General features: G+C 58.2%; 1 protein-coding gene across 8 annotated transcripts in view; it reads left to right on the top strand.

Annotated features, from left to right (window-relative positions):
- BCAS3 (BCAS3 microtubule associated cell migration factor) overlaps positions 1–2,251 on the top strand; it is a 376,438-nt gene extending 374,187 nt beyond the window's left edge. For 4 of the 8 annotated variants that reach the window (XM_076354322.1, XM_076354320.1, XM_076354321.1 and 1 more), the window contains one exon: positions 1,376–2,251. In XM_076354322.1, the coding sequence (XP_076210437.1) occupies positions 1,376–1,524 (149 nt within the window). In that variant the 3' untranslated portion in view covers positions 1,525–2,251. The remainder of the gene's footprint in view (positions 1–1,375) is intronic. The other 4 variants (XR_012996666.1, XM_076354324.1, XM_076354325.1 and 1 more) reach the window with 3 other exon arrangements.
- The last annotated feature ends 13,188 nt before the right edge of the window (positions 2,252–15,439 follow it).

Genomic DNA, 15,439 nt, shown 5'->3' with positions numbered 1-15,439 from the left:
CTCTGTGTATAGACATGTCCTTATCGTGGAGTCCCGTTGCAGCAAAAGGACTGTCGTCGTGTTTACAAAAGCTTAAATATCCCAGTGTGAGACAGAGATGTGCAAACGGCGGAGGTGCAGTAATATTTAGCAGAGAGCAAAGTGGGCACCGGTCTTCCAGCTCCTGTGTCTGCAGCTCGTTTCCATCCCCATCCGAGCAAGACCCCCACTGCAGGGTCAGGGAAACCCGCCTGTCTCCTCCGGGGATTTGCCCCCTGTGCCTTACATGCGTGACACTTACATGCTGCGGCGTGCAGCAAACGAGAGGGTTTTTCCTCTTTCCCCTTTGGCAGCAGAGGAATTTGCCCAAAGCTCCTATCCCCGTCCGGTCCCCTCCAGCACAGGCTGCACAGAAGCAGCCGACAGAAGTCGCGCTCAGGGCTGCGCGTTGCAACTCGCCAGAATATTTCTTGTAGCCTGTCACCGCGTGTCTGGGAGAGGATTCCTGCCGCGTACGTGGGGATCTGCCTAATCTCACCGCTGCATGCCGCCGCTGAGTGCTGGCCGGGGTGATGCTGCCCAGCGGCGCTGCTGCACGCTGCCACTGAGTCAACTGTTGGGTTCAAGTGGCTCGCAGAGAGGCCACAGTTAGAAACGATGCTCTGCACGCACAAAAATCCTCGTGTTTCGAGATTAGGGAGCAATAAAGGCTTTGGGAGGTCAGCGAGGGGAGATGTCTGGATGTGTGTGACCAGGAGAGGGAGAGCCGTGGTCAGGCCTGCTTTCTCTTTTGCTTTGAGGCATAGCTCAGGCATGTAGGAAAGGGGATATTTTCTCTTTGGCTCGAAAAAGCAGAGTTATTTATGTCCGTTTGTGCAGGATAAAAGGTTGTGGAAAGTCCCTGGTGTTCCCAAGGTGGAGAATCACAGTGGTTATGCACCGCTGGTACGCACCACCGGTAACCGGTGCTGCTACCGCTCACCCTTCCCCACCATCTCAGCAGCATTGCTGCAGAGGAACGATGTTTTGTCATCTGCCACCGTACCCTTCACACCCTTCTCAGTTCAGGCGTGAGCATCCCCACTATCAAAATCTGACATGTCCTGAGCCAGCGGCCTCCTCCCAGGAAAGGGGCCGCTCTGCCGGGCAGCATTTAACGTCTCTGTCCAGCTCCGCTTCGGCTCAGCGGAGCTGTGAGCCCGGCAGAGAAGTAGAACCAGGAGCTGGGATGCCTCTGGAGTGATTCATCAAATCACCCCAGAGAAGATGGATGACGAACAAATGCAGCATTAGAGCAATGATACAATAAACAGATTTGTCAATAAAGCGGCCGTCTAACGGCACTCCGGGTTTATCCGAAACGCTAACCAGGACCTGCTCTCTCTTCCTGTTGCAGAGCTTCAGCGAGAGGGAAGCATAGAGACGCTCAGTAACAGCTCTGGTTCCACCAGCGGCAGTATCCCACGCAACTTCGATGGCTACAGATCACCCCTCCCGACTAACGAAAACCAGCCCCTCAGCCTTTTCCCCACGGGATTCCCTTAAATTAGCCGAACATCCAAGGAGAGATCCAGACAGGGTAACAAGCCACCTCTCCGCCTAAACAATCCCAATGTGTCTGTCACCTGCCAGTTCGCCGCTGCGCTGGATGGTTCTCGTTACCCTGATCAATATTGATGACTCTTAAACCTTCCTGAAACATACTCACAAAATCTTGACTTTGTGTTCCTGTGCAATATGAAGAGACTCCGTCTTCAGTCCCGATAGCTCTGCAGCTTCTTTTTTCGCTGTGTTTCAGGAAGAGGTTGGTTGAGAAGAAATATTTCTAAGCCATTTTTGGTCAAGCACATGGTTTCACAACCATTCTCTGCTTTTTCGTGTTGAGAGATGAAGGGAGGAGCTCTCGCCGTTTGCAAAAGTGCCGAGCATTAATGAATGAACTGGAGAGAGTGGAAACCGGAGGACTTTCTGTGGACAGGGTTGATAATGTTATTCCTTCCTCACTGCATCTCCTTGCTGCCCTCCTTCCCCACCGATGCTCATCAATGCCAGGAGTATTACAAATGGAAATGTTTCTTTTTGTTCTTTGAAAGAATTCTCTCTGTTGCTCCAGTTTTCTTCTAGTCATGTATTTTAGAAACGTACTTAATTGACTAACTGCAGTCACAAATTTCTCATATTTGGTTATAAAAGTTGTTCATTGGAACTCAGATATCTGTCCAGAAATGCATGTGTCACTGAATAAATCTAAGTTAAACAAGAAACTGCTTAAATGGCAATGTTCATGGAGTGTTAACTGGGCTGGCTGTGGGCTTCGTGTATCTTCCTGGACCAGACTATCTGCATATTTACTAACTTGAGGGCTTTAATTAAAGCCATCAGGGGATGTTAGGCAGCCAGTCTAGCCTGTTTTTGCATCCTGCTTTCTCATCCCCATGTGCAAGGGCAGGATTTTTTTTAAAATGGGAGGCTTAGATGGTGTTCCTTGCACCCGCTTAGCGCCTCTGAAAATCAACACCCATCTCTGTTCGGGTGTCTGACCCCAGCTCCAGCTCCTTGAGTTGGTTGGGGCCCTGCTTCTTCATCCCACTGATTTCGGTGGGACGGGTACCAGGCAGCAGAGACACTCACCTACATCTGTTGTGTTACAGGATCACATATAAGGGGCTTTGCAGAACCCGTATAGCAGCCCGAGCCTATATACCATACTGAACATGCACAGTCAAAACTAGCACCACATAACTCTGCTGATAAAATAGTTATGGGTTCACACATAGTAACCACATGAATTCCTATATCTCAGCCAACTTGTGTCGAGAAGCAGAGAGTGAGATGGGACTGTCAGCTTATGAAATTTCCTTCCCACCACTTGTTTTTAATAGAAGCTGTTTGAGTCATGGCAATGAGAGGAAACTATCTAAACCCACAAATCTCTTCGCACTCTTGCAGCTTAAATCAGCCACACTGAGTGATGCAGAACCGACCACCCTCTTCCTACTCCGTCCCCAAACACCAAATACCAAATTCAGTCTTGGACTTAATTTTTTTTGTTAACTGTAACACCGTGACTCAGATCTCAGAAGCTTCTTTTCCCTCTCTCTTCAGGCTTGGAAACCACTAATAAAAACTGAGAGTCTGCAGCAATAATTTCAGTTTCTTGCTTGGTTTTCAGGCAGTCCTTTCTCAAGCAAAAAAAAAATTCCTTGGGATGAAATCAGAGGAGAGTTCGCCCATAAGTAAGTACTCGCAGCTCTGGCCCGCTGGCTATATCTGCCGTAATGCTATGTTTCTTTTATGTCTGTAAAATAATGGCTTGAAGTAAGGGGCTGAGGGTAGGGCTGGCACTGCGGACAAATGGGACCGCAGGGTCAAGTCAGTCCACACCAGTCAGGATTTTTAACACAGTTCAAGTCAAGGTCAGCTCCAAAAGTTCAAACAAAATCCAGATTAACACATACAGAAGGGATTGTGTTGTCACCGCGATGCTTGTTTCCTTTCAGGCTTTCCAAGGAACAGCCGTAAGGGACAAAGTTCTTGCAAAGGAAGGAAGACCGCTCTTCTCCCTCCTGCCTCGGACAGCTTGGTCGCTCATTCCTTCTGAACACACAAAGTAGGATAGCGCATAACGCAGTGTGGTGTCATTGGAAATGTATTTGTTGTTGGCAGGCATTAAATCACTTTTTATAAGTGCTGCAGTACGGCCATGTGGAAATTCCCAGTCTGCAAGAAGCTCCTTTGAATCAGGATGTTTTGTTTAAAGGCGGGGGGGGGGGGGAAACCCTACAAACTGGGGCTGTACCAAAATATTTTCAGTCTGGTTCATTGAAAAGAATGCTCTAAATTCCCCGCTGTTGATAGCCCCGTAGCCAAACTGTTAAGAAAGCCTAGAGCTTAAAAAAAAAAAAGCACTGCGATGAGGTGGCTAATTTAACTTTGATACTTTCACAGATGACCCAGCAGAATAACCAGCGAGTTCCAGCTCTTCAGTGAGCCAGTGAAAGCCGAGTGTGTTGTGACGATAACTCTATAGGGTCAGAGTCAACAATAACTCTATAGGGTCTGATTCACAGTGCACGCCTGCTCCCACCGATGGCCCCTGCCTTTGGCGTACACACAAAAGCCCCCCCATTTCAACTGGGTGCCACGTGCTTTCCTGCAACACCACCTTTCGTTAACCTCAGCAACGATACTCTTTTCAGGCACCGGGAGAGAATATTGCTGCTCCGTGATGATGTCTAGAAACTGCTTCTAAGGGAGGTTTGCCCCTGACTTTAATGCAACCAGGTTTTCAATCGAGGGACCTGATCCAAACCCCACTTAAAGCAAAAATAGCCAGAGGCTCGTGGTCTTCGCAGGATTTTGGATGAGTGTCTCACGTTGTTGTGGAAATAATCCAGGTGAGTTTCTGAAACACCGGATTTTCAAATGCAGCGGCTGGCAGGCGGTCGCAGGCAGCCCAGCAAGAATGTTGTGCCATGATATAAACCACTGGCTCAAAAAGAGCCCAAAAGACATGCCGGACTTGCAGGTTTTTAAACTGTTTCCAGTAGTAGTAAGCAGCGGCCTCCTGCTGAGTTCAAAAGGCAAAACGTCTCATTTAAAGCGGGGCGGACTGTATATCACTCTGTGCATAAAGTGGAGCTCTTCTATTAAAAGTTGAGTTCAGATTTCATGAATTAACATGAAATACTGCTTTCTTATCCTACCCTGGTTTCTGTAATAAACACACACATGTAGTGTGCTTAAATCAGGGGAGGGGAATGTTTTGCTGTTTGAAAAGAAGTGGAAAGTCAAAGCTTCTCCAAATGTGACAGCTTGAAGTTCAAATGAAATCAAATCTCAGAGCCAGTCCAGGGCCTGGGCATAACCAGCGGGGCTGGTGTTTCCCGGCGCTTTGCAGAGCACATGGGGCTCGGGCTTCGTTTGCTTTGCCAGCGAAGCACAGCTCTGATGAGCCCCGATGGAGCGCGGTGCTCTGCCCAAGGTAAGCTGATAAACCCCACCCTGCCACCCATCTCTACCAGCTTCTGGTTGTCCTGCCCCGAGCATCGTTAGCCAGCCCGAGAACAAAGTTTGCTGGTGAGGAGGCTGGGAGAGGGCAGGCCAGTGAGGGGAACCGACCGAGGGCAAAATATGACCAAGATCTCCATCCTGCTTCCTCAGCAGAGCCTGGAGGAGGGTTTTGCTGCAAAGTGCAGCTGTGAAATCCCTGAACGCTGCTCCCCCTCCTCTCTGCCCCCTCCGAGCACGGGGATAAACGCGCGGTGCTTTCACCAGGGCTTCCTTCGTAACTTTTTGAGGATCCAAACTGCATCCGCGCCGCGTCCCTACATTTATTTTCTCGCTTCTTTGCTCTGGCTTGTTGCTGTGCAGGGTAGGAAAGTTTGCGCCATTTCCTGTTGTCTTTCCCTTATGCTCCTGAGATATTGTAAAAATGTTCGGTATCCTCCAGTAGGTTGTAATCACTTCACCCTAATGTTTCACAGCTGCTAAGTGTAACTTTAAACCCAACCATTTGAGTGCTTACAATTAGCGAGTCAATGGAGCTGAGATCGGGTCTTTGTGATTGCAAAAAGAGAAAATGAAACTTTTTCCCCCCACCCGAGTTTTAATTGGATAAAATGGGGACAAAAGTTGTGGAGATGAGGGGTTTTTTAATGCAATAAATGATTAGTGGCTTATGTGCTAGGAAAAAATAATTGAATCCACTGCTTGGCCTGTTTCACAGATGGAAAAGGCACCGGGACAAGCATGTGTCTGCGGCGACAGCGCCTCTGTCCTGGTAACTGCACGAACCCCCTCTCGGAGCTCCCTGCTCTCTGTTCGTAGGAGCAGAGCTGCTGAGAACAGAATTAGCCGGAGACAAGAGGCTTCAGCTGTGCCCCTCACCTGTCCCTGCCCGGGAGCTGCGGCACAGCTGGGCAGTGCTTCCCGCCCCGCCGTCACCCCGCTCTCGCTCTGGTATAAAACCATTTGGCTGCCCCAGCACTAGGTTTTGTGCCTTGGTTTTTGCCTCCCCCAGTGCCTTCAGCCCTGGCCGTGGGCAGAAGGCATTAGGCGATGAAGGCGCTGCATTTGTGCAGCGCTGCCGGGCGCTGGGAGGGGTGATGTCTGCACGGCTCGGCCAGAAAAAGCCATGAACTGGGCAAAATGGCACACGGCTGGTGAGTCCCGCTGCGGGGGCAGATGAAGGAGCTGAAGATGAAGGTTGTGCTGACGTCTCTGGAGAGGAGGGCTGCCTCGCTCCCTGTGCCGTGCCGCGCTGCCTGAGCCTCGTGGGGTGCAGGCAGGGCCCTGCCGTGCCGGCAGAGGTAGCGGCCACGTCCCCAAGCGGCTTCGCAGCCAAAGCGAGGGGCAAAGCACCCAGCGTGTGTGTGTGGGGGGGGGGTGTCTCTGCTGATAGCCCCATGTTATGCAAAGTTGTTTGTAAACATGTTGTAAGCCTTTCATAAAACAGCACAGGGGCCATTTAATCCCATGCTGTTCCTTAATGTTAATTGAATGTGAGTGTAAACTGAGGCTCGTACTGAAGAGTCCTCCCAGCCCAACAGGATAAAGCCTCCTTTGCCTGATGTTACTGGGTTTGTTCCTGCTCAGCACTCCCACCTCCTGCACGTGCTGGGAGCAGGTTTCAATTATACCAGAAAATGCCTTTACCCTGGTGAAAGCAAAGGGCAGGTCATAGCGGGGATACAAGCCACCAACTCCGGAGCTGGACGGTGGATGCAGCAGGGTCGGTGCCACCCCTGTCCTGCGCGGTGCCCGGCTGCACCCTCGTTCCTCCAACACTGTCCGCGAGCGGGGTCAGCGCTGGAGCTGGTGTTTCCCACTGCAGGATACGGTCTGGGGGATGTGCCGCGTGTCCCCCCAGCCTTTGGGACGCATGGCCATTCCTGGCTGTGCCTGGGCATTGATATTGTCCCATCAATTGCCACCCTGTCCCTCGCTGGGCTCGGATGTAATTTGAAGCTGTGCATCTGTCGGTGAGTTCCCAGGCTGAAGTTTTGCCTTTCTTGGGAATTTCTGCTGCAGGAAATTACAGTGAAACACTGACGGCCCCATGCAGGTTGCGGGCAGGTCGCAGGCATGGGTGTCATCCGAGCGGGCCAAGGTAAGCTGCCTGTGTGTGGCCCATGTGTGCCATGGACCAGGACTGTTCCTCCAGCTGTGGAGCTGCCTCCCTGCCCTGCCCCGCACCGGGGAGCGTCCTGTGCCTGCGCCCGTGGCAAAGGCCCCGTGAGCCGAGTCCTGCTGGGTTCCCGGCTATTGCTGGGAACTACAGATGCTCAGCAATTCTCAGTGTGCACTCAGTGCCTTGCAGGATCTGGCTTTCTTGAAGGTGGCGGCTCCATCCCCGACGGGTTCAGCTCCCAGCAGCTCTGGCTGGGGCAACCGCAGGAGGGTGACCACTGGCCTCGCTAGGTGGTCACCACAGCGGGCAGGGTCGGGGGCTTGCAGCCTTCCCTGTCCCCTCTGCCTCCTCCTCCCCATCCCATTGGGTTTCATCACATCCCCAGGGATGGGCACGGCGCAGCAGGGATGCTGCTCCCTGGCAGCCCTCCCTCCATGGGAAGCACTCCTGCCACCTGACCATAAATACTAATTAATAGCAAAGCCCTGGTCTAGATCAAGGAGGCTCTGAATTTTCTTGGGAACTTCGCTGTCTGAAAGGTATCTTAAATATTCTCTAGCACTCAGCCTATCAGTAGGTCAATTATACGGTGAGCAGTCATACGAAGTTAATTTCTAATTTAATACAATGTTAAAAGGTTGTCAGGTTAAAATCTAATCTATAAACAAGACATGAAATGTCTGTTTAAAAAGAGTGTCATGAACCAATCCTGGCTTCAAACCACAGACTGCTGCTTCTTTTATAGGATGTAATTACTTCCCAGCGAGTATTTACAATATTATTATAGGATGGTCATAAAAGGCCAGTATCAGCCATGCCCGTGTGGTGGCCCAGTGCCAGCTGGGTGTTAATCCTGCTCCCACCCTGGCCCCTCTCCCTCCAGCCCCTTCTCTGGGGAGGCGAGAAGTGCCGGCTCATGGGGCTCTGCTCCCGCATGGTGCTGTGGGAAGCAGGATGGGGGAAGAACTGATTGTGTTTTCACTTAAATACACCTCGAGGTTAGGGTGACAGGGACCCCCCGGCATGTTTTGGAAGGAGCACAAGTGTCTCTGCATCCCCCGGCGAGGAGAGCATGCTGGCCCAGCGCCACGGCCTTTCACTGGTCCCTGTGATGTGCCGTACCTGACAGTCCTGGGGGGAAACAGTGGGTGAGCGCGTTCGTTTTTGAACAACCTGGGGAAAGGACTTTGGCAAGCTTTTGCTAGAGGGATGAAGGTTATGAGCCACGTTCAGACCAGCGGCTTCATTCAAGCAGAAAACCAGAGGCAGCACCTGCAGCCCAGGGCGAAGAGCCGGCCCCATGCCCTGCCTCTGTGCCCCACCTCGCACCCTCTCCCCCGACTCCCTCCATGGGAGGGACGGGCAGGACGCAGGCAGGGGGGACTGGGCACATTCCGCTGCGTCTCCTCCCACGCGAGGGGTGTCTGCATTGCAGCCACTTCTCGAGGTACATTGAGTTTTGCTCCTTTTGCTGTCGAAAGGGGAAAGTCCAGCCGTCATGCGGGAGTGATGCCATTGTCCCACCCAGGCGGCTGGCTGGACCACGAGACTCCTGCTCCCGGTAGTTCATGGTGTCTGTGGGAGCTGGGCAGGATCAGGGCTGCCCTTGCCAGGCTCAACCGAAAAACACCATGCGTCACCCCACCGTAGGTCATGCGAATGGCTTTGAAATCATGTGGGTTTATTTTCCAGGAGGAATCTCACCGGCTCCAAAGGTTTGGATCAGATGTGGTCATGTCTGAGCTCTCCTCTACGCCCATGAACCCTGCAAGGTGCGGTTTTTCTAAAGAAGGCCAAGATTTTGATGGGCGCGGGTGACTCCCACAGCGAGGGCTGCAGGGAAATGTGGGGTAATGTAATACCAGTGCTAAAATGGAGGGAGGTGGTGATGTGCTGGTCTGGCCTGGCCTGTGAAGCCGCAAGGGATGCGTGGGCTCTCTGCTGCGGCCCCTCCGCTGGCCAGGACTCCTTCCCTTCCCTGGGTTTTCTGGTAAATTCTGCTGCTCTTTGTAATTGAGAAAAGCTGCTGCTGAACATCTGCACAGGCACTGTCCGCTCCGAGCTGGCTGCTGGGGTTGTTAGTGCTTGCGCTGCCGGTGCTTTGATGTGCATGTGATTCACGGGCTTGGCCAGGGCCGCCCCGCAGATGCTGCCTCTGGGTGGTGCAGGACGGCACGCCGCGAGGTGGAACAGCACCCGCCACATCTGTGCAAACAGGAGCCCCCGGCAGCCCCTGCTCGAAACACCCTGTGCCTCCTCACCAGGGCTCGGGAGGTGACCTCTCCTGCTTCCATCTGCAGAGGAAGGTACCCGGAGGCATCCGGGGAGGCCGGCTCAGGTGCTTCCCTCCATCCCACCAGCACACGAAGGGCAGAGGGATGGTGATGCCGACGCGCCGGCCAGCATGGCAGAGCCCCACCTCGCCGGTGCGAAGGAGAAGCAGCCGAGCGGAGGGAGCAGAAGAGCCCTGGGCTTGGGGCTGGCGGCACCAGGCAGGCAGAGCCGCAGGGCCGGGGCTTTGCTCTGTAGGCACGGTGCGGCCCAGGGAGCACAATCTGTGGCCTTAATCCCACCATGTCCTGTGCGCTCTCAAATCCCCTTCACTTCAATGAGCGCTTGTAGTGTCAGGCCTGCGCCGGGCGAGACGGCGCACGGGGACGGCAGAGAGGATTTGCTCAAGAGGCACTGTTTTTAAGGTGAGATTTGAAGGATGGAAGACAGATGGCAACTGGAGAGGACAAACAGATCAAGTGAAGGGTTTGTTTTCAGTGTGGAGGGGAAAACACAGGAGGGAATTACTGCTGGCTACAAAATGGGGGCTATTAATACCTGCAGCGTCTCAAGCTTTGCACTTAGCCCGGCTAGTCTGGATCCTCACGGGGTGCCCAAGGCGGGGGCAGACACCGTCCCCTTTGCGATGCAGGAGTGTGTTTTTTTTCTGCTGAGATTAATTGATCCCAGCGTAGCGCTGAGTGTACCCAGACAAAGCTGGGAGAGGGGTTATTAGCCGGCCGGCGGCCCTGCCATTGTCCCCACTATCTTTTCTTCCCTTTCAGCCTCCCTTCCCGTGGCCCAGGTCTCAAAGACCATGTGTCAAGAGATTAGTGACCTGCGCGAAGGGCAATTGCTTGCTTTGTGCCGGCAGCCCGGCGTCGGGCTGTTATTTACTTGTTATATGGTGCTGCCTCTGTTGAGGTATCCATGGAAAACACGCCTGGAGAGCAATCTGCCGGTGCTGCAGAGCACACGCGGGCAAGCAGCTGGGAGAGGAGGCACTTCAGGGTGGCAGGTTTCGGTGTGCTCGCTGCGTGCCCGTACCGAGACCCCCAAATCCCCCGGGGTGCTTGGCGCAAGAGCCCAGCACCTACAGAGAAGCAAGGAAAAAGCTGGGCAGTGAGAAAATGAAACGCAGCGCAGAGGTGCCCGGGCACAGTGCTGGAGCCAGGGCCGTGATGGGGCATTGCCCCACGGCAGTTTGAGTTTGCAGACTTGTTTTAAAAATTAAAAGATGGTAAGAGTCTGAATCCTGTCTGAAGAGCCCTGCTCCACCTTTCCGTGCTTCTGGCAGGAGCGCTGGGTTTTTGAGGAAACGTGAATAAAAATGATGAGAGTTGGCCCTTCCGTGCAGTGATGGGTATACATCAAATTTGTTCATGATGAAATACCCACAAAATGGACAGGTGCAACACGAAAGCATTATTCCTGCCCATGACCAGCTCATGATTTATTCTGGCTGGTTTTTATTTTCTCAGCAGTGAAATGCACTCTCCTTTAAACACGAGACAGTGATTTTCCGCAATCCTAAAAGTCAAACCTAGACCAAAACCACAACTCACGTGACGTGGGAACAGCGGCGTCAGATCCTGCTTTAGATGGGATTTCAGACGTGTTCCCAGATCCCGTCTGAAGCAGACAGGCCGAGATGTGAGCCCCCATCAGTGCTGCGCACCCAGGGGCATTTCACTCGCTCCTCCTTTGATGCTGCAACTTCTGCCAAACTCCTGGCCCCAAAACAGAGAGAAAGGGGTTTCTGGAGGCGCAGGGCCCCTGCCTTGCTGAGGGGATGGGGCCAGGTGGGCTGGGTGACCCCCATGGGGCTGGGGGCTGCCCTGCGACTTCCCCCTGCCAGGGGCAGCCGGGGGGGGATTGCACCCGCCAGGCACAATTTAAAAGGAAGGAGGGAGAGAAACCGGGGGGCAGGACCCAGCCCGGGACATCCCCTGCCCTCGGGGTCTCCTTCGAGGTGCTGCTGCCTGGGCAGAGCCGGGGTCCCCGCCTGGAGGGCGATTTGGGGGGGGGGGGGGGCAGCGGCCCCGCCCGCCCCCGCGGAGGTTGCGCCGGGCGCCGCGACCCCCCGTGATTTTTTCCTTTCGCCGAAGCGCTGCGGCCGCCCCCGCCCTGCCCGGCCCCGCTGCTCCGCTCCCGGGCACGGCGCCCCTTCCCCCAGAACTGGCGTTTCTGCCGGTTTTCATCCCGTTTCGCCGGGACCCCGGCGCGGAGCCGGGGGCTGCGCGGGGTCGGGCCGGCCCCGTCCCGGCCGCTCCGGGCACGGTGCAGCTCAGCCTGCGGGACAGTCCCAAATCCTCAATTTTTAATCCCCCAGAGGAAGCGGGCGGGGGCCCTAACAGCACTGTTTTCTCAAATAACGCCGTTTGCTAAACTCTTTTATTGAGGAGGTGAACCGGCCGCGAAGCGCAGCCCTGGCTCTCCCGCTCTCCCCTCCCGGGAGCAGCTTCGCTCGGGAAACCCGGGCAGAAAACGGGACGCCGATTACCGATGAACGCCGATACAGCCCCCGAGGTCGGGGGAGGGCCGAGGGACCAGGGGGAGGGCCGACACCGACCTCCAGGGTCCCGGCGTGGGGCGCCCCGACGGGGCGGGGGGGGGGGGGGGGGCTCCGCGGCTCCGGTTGCCCGCCGGAGCCGAGCCGCGGTCACGCGTGGCGGCGGCCCGCGGGGGTGCTCGCCCCCGGCCCCATCCCATGACGGCGATGAGGCGGCGGTAATGCCATTAGCCCGGGGATTACGCGCCCGCGCCGGGATGTGACACACTTTCTCAAATGGAAGTTTTTTAAACAGAGGGATTTGCATGATTCCCCCCCGCCCCCCCCCCCCCCCCCCCCCCTCGCCCGCCCCGCTCCGCTCCATCCCCGTCCCCGCCCGCCCCCCACGGTGCCAGCTCGGGTTTCAGGCCGCGGTCCCCCCCGCGCTGGCACGGCCCCGGCCGGGGCTGCCGTCTCCTTTTAAGGCAGCGGGCTCGGTGCGTGCGAGGCGCCGGGCCCCGACGTGGGGAGCCGGGCAGCCCCGGGGGTGCGGGGCCGGGAGGGGCCGGGGTGGTGGTGGTGGGGGGAAGCGTTCCGCCCCCGCGCAGGGCGAGCGCTCCGTAATTAAAATAAATAAATAAACAAACAAACAAATAAATCGAGCGGCGGGGCTGATGAGCGGGCTCCCGGATCAAAGCGGCGCGGAGGTAACGAGGGCGGGGTGCGGGCGGGGCGCGGAGGATGCGCCCCTCCCCAGCGCGGGGCGCGGAGGGGCCGCCCGGCCGGGCCGGGGTCATTCCGCCGCCCGCCCTGACAAACAGGCTGGAAAATGTGTTTATAAGTTGTTCAAACTCTGGATAAACTTCAGCGGCGTTTGTGTCTGCGTCTCCCCGCCTGTTGTTATTTTCCAGAAATCTGGATTACTGGAAATATTTTCTTTAAAGCTGGAGAGAAATCTAAACAGTCTGAGGGCAGGGGGAGCTCGGGGGGGGGGGGGGAGGGGGGGGGCGGCCCGGGGGCGGCCGCGCTGGCGGGGCTCCTCGGGTTTCCCCTCGCCGGGCCGCGCACGGACGGGGCGCGCAGCTCCGCGGCGGCGCAGCGGGAGGAGGGAGGACGGCGGCACCGGGGCTGGTGTCGGGTCGAGCATCTCTGTCGGTTGCTGTCGATAAAAGTGCATTAGGCGGGCCCCGGTGCCCGGCACATCCCGGGCAGCAGCCGCCGCGCAGCGCGGCCCCTCCCCGGCCCCCCCGACGGGCACCGGAGCACCGAGGAGGTGGGGGTGGGGGGTGGGGGTGGCGTTTTCCCGGGATCTCCCGGGGGTAAGGGGATTCCCACCCCGCCGAGGGGCGTGAGGGGAGATGCGGCGCCCCGGGAAAGGGAGGCGGAGGAGAGCTGCGCCGGACGCGGGTGGGTGAGAGCAAACGAGGGCAGTTTCGTTGCACGTGGGTTTATTTTCCTCTCCAGGTGGAGGGGGAGAAGCGGGGCCGAGGAAGCTGTCGGGGCTGCGGGGACGCCCGTCGCCCCCTCCCCGCCTGCCCCACGGCCCAGCTGCGGCGGGGTGACCGGGCCGGGCCGAGGCGGGGAAATAGGGGCGGGGGGGGGGACGGGGACCCCGGGGCTGGGGGGGGCCGCCGTGCCCCGAGGGAGCCCGGCACCCGTCGGGCCTCTCCTGCGGGGCGAAGGGCCCCTGCCGCGGCCGGGGACGAGGCGGAGGGAGCTCCCATTCCGCACCTGCGGGTTCGCTCCGGACTGCGCGGCCGGAGGTCTCAGACGTCCCAGGCCCGTCCGGCCGGCTGCTCCCGGGGTAGCAGCGAGGAGCCCAGCCCGGCGGCACCGTCCCCCTCCCTCCACGGCACGGCCTTTTCCCACCCCCGCGTGGGTCCCCCCCCGCTCGGGAAGGTGCGAGCGGCCTCTCCTGCCCGGCCCCGCCGGGCCGCCCCTCCCCAAGCGCCCGGGGGAGTCCCTTGCCGCGGCATCAGGGCCGGGAAGGGGGGGGCCCGACGGCTCGCCCTCAGCACAGGAAAATCCCTTTCGCCTGGAGCCGGAGCGCTCGCGGGCGGTGTGCCCCGCGCAGCCCCGTCGCGGGGGGAGCGCTCCCCGGGGCGCGGGGCCGCCGCAGCCCGGTGGAGCCGGGAGGAGGGGAAGGCGGAGGCCCGGCTGCTTGTGAGAATTGTTATTTTTCATCAATCACCCGCAATTTGTGTAAGTGCCCCGGACAGGACACCAGCCGTCCTGCTGGCTGGGGTCACGGAGACAACACAGCGATGGAGAAGAGCAAATTGCATTTGCTCACCAGCTCACAGATCCAAATTACGGCCCTCGCATGGCGCGGGGAAGGGAGCGAAAGGTCCATGTGACATGAGGGAAATATGAAGGACTTTGACAGGTCTTAAACGGCCTGGCGCCAAGGCCTAAGTCTACCGGCTAAAAATAGAAAAGGGATGATGAGTGGAGATGGGCAGAGATGAAAGGGGAAGAGCGAGCGGGGCCGCGCTGCGGAGCGGGTGGGGCGCGGGGGCGGCCGGGCCAGGCCGGGCCGGTTCCCCTGGCTTGGCCCGGGCCGGTTCCCCTGGCTTGGCCCGGGCCGGATCCTCGGGGCGGCCCGGCCGCCGCCGTCCAGCCCGGGGACCGCTCGCCAGCGGAGCGCCGGGCCCGCGGGCGGCCAGGGCGGCTCCCGGGAGCCGGGCACGGTAGCCCCGAGCGCTGCAGCGCCCTGGGGCGGGCGAGGAAACCCTCCCTGGGGAAGGGGACGGAGCGGGGACACCTCTCGCCCCCGATCCCCGGGGCAGGGCTGGCCTCGGGGCGGGAGTAAAACCTCATCTCTCCTTGCCCAGTGCCCGGTCACGGACAGGGAGGACAGGGCGACGCCGGGTTTCGCCCGGCCGCGGGCATGAGCGGCCCGCCCCGTCCATGGGCGCAGGGCTCCTGGGTCGGGGCCGCGCCCGTCGGGCCGGGGGCCGCGGCCGGACCTGCCCAGGGCAGTGGGCGCCCGGCTCCCCGTTAGCCCCCCCACCCCCGGCAGTCCCAATCGGCGGGCGCCGCTACAGAGGGTCGGGGAGACGAGGCTGCTCTGGATCGGTTTTATTCTGCAGGCGAGGGTGTTTGCGACTTTGCAGCGGTGCGGGGGACGCGGCCGGGGTCCCGGGCCCTGGGCCGGAGGAGAGGCGACCTCGCCTCGTGGAGACCCGTCTGCCTCCAGGCCCCGACGGGCCGGGCCCCGCGTCTCCCCGCGGAGCGGCGGACGGGGTGCCTGCGGGAAAGCCGCCCCGGCGCGGGGCGATGCCGCCCCGGGGCAATGAAAGTCTCCGGTTTTGCTTTGTGAGGGGGGATTTAAAAAAAAAAAAATACAAGCAAGCCCCATTTTTTTGCCAAAGCTGCCGTCAGCAGTTTTCCGCGGCGGCGAGGATGCAAAGTCCAAATCGGGTCTAAATTTCAGTTCCCGCTCCCCGCTCAGTGGTCAGCGGGACCCCCCCGGCCCCGCCGCCCGGGGCAGCCCCGGGGGGGACGCGCTGTGCCCGCCCCGTCGGGCGCGGTGGCGGGGCCGGGCACCGCAGGCAGAGGTGAAC

The sequence above is a fragment of the Aptenodytes patagonicus genome, chromosome 17 (assembly GCF_965638725.1).
Source record: "Aptenodytes patagonicus chromosome 17, bAptPat1.pri.cur, whole genome shotgun sequence".
NCBI classification, from domain to species: domain Eukaryota; kingdom Metazoa; phylum Chordata; class Aves; order Sphenisciformes; family Spheniscidae; genus Aptenodytes; species Aptenodytes patagonicus.
This window is presented reverse-complemented; position numbering and strand designations above follow the sequence as displayed.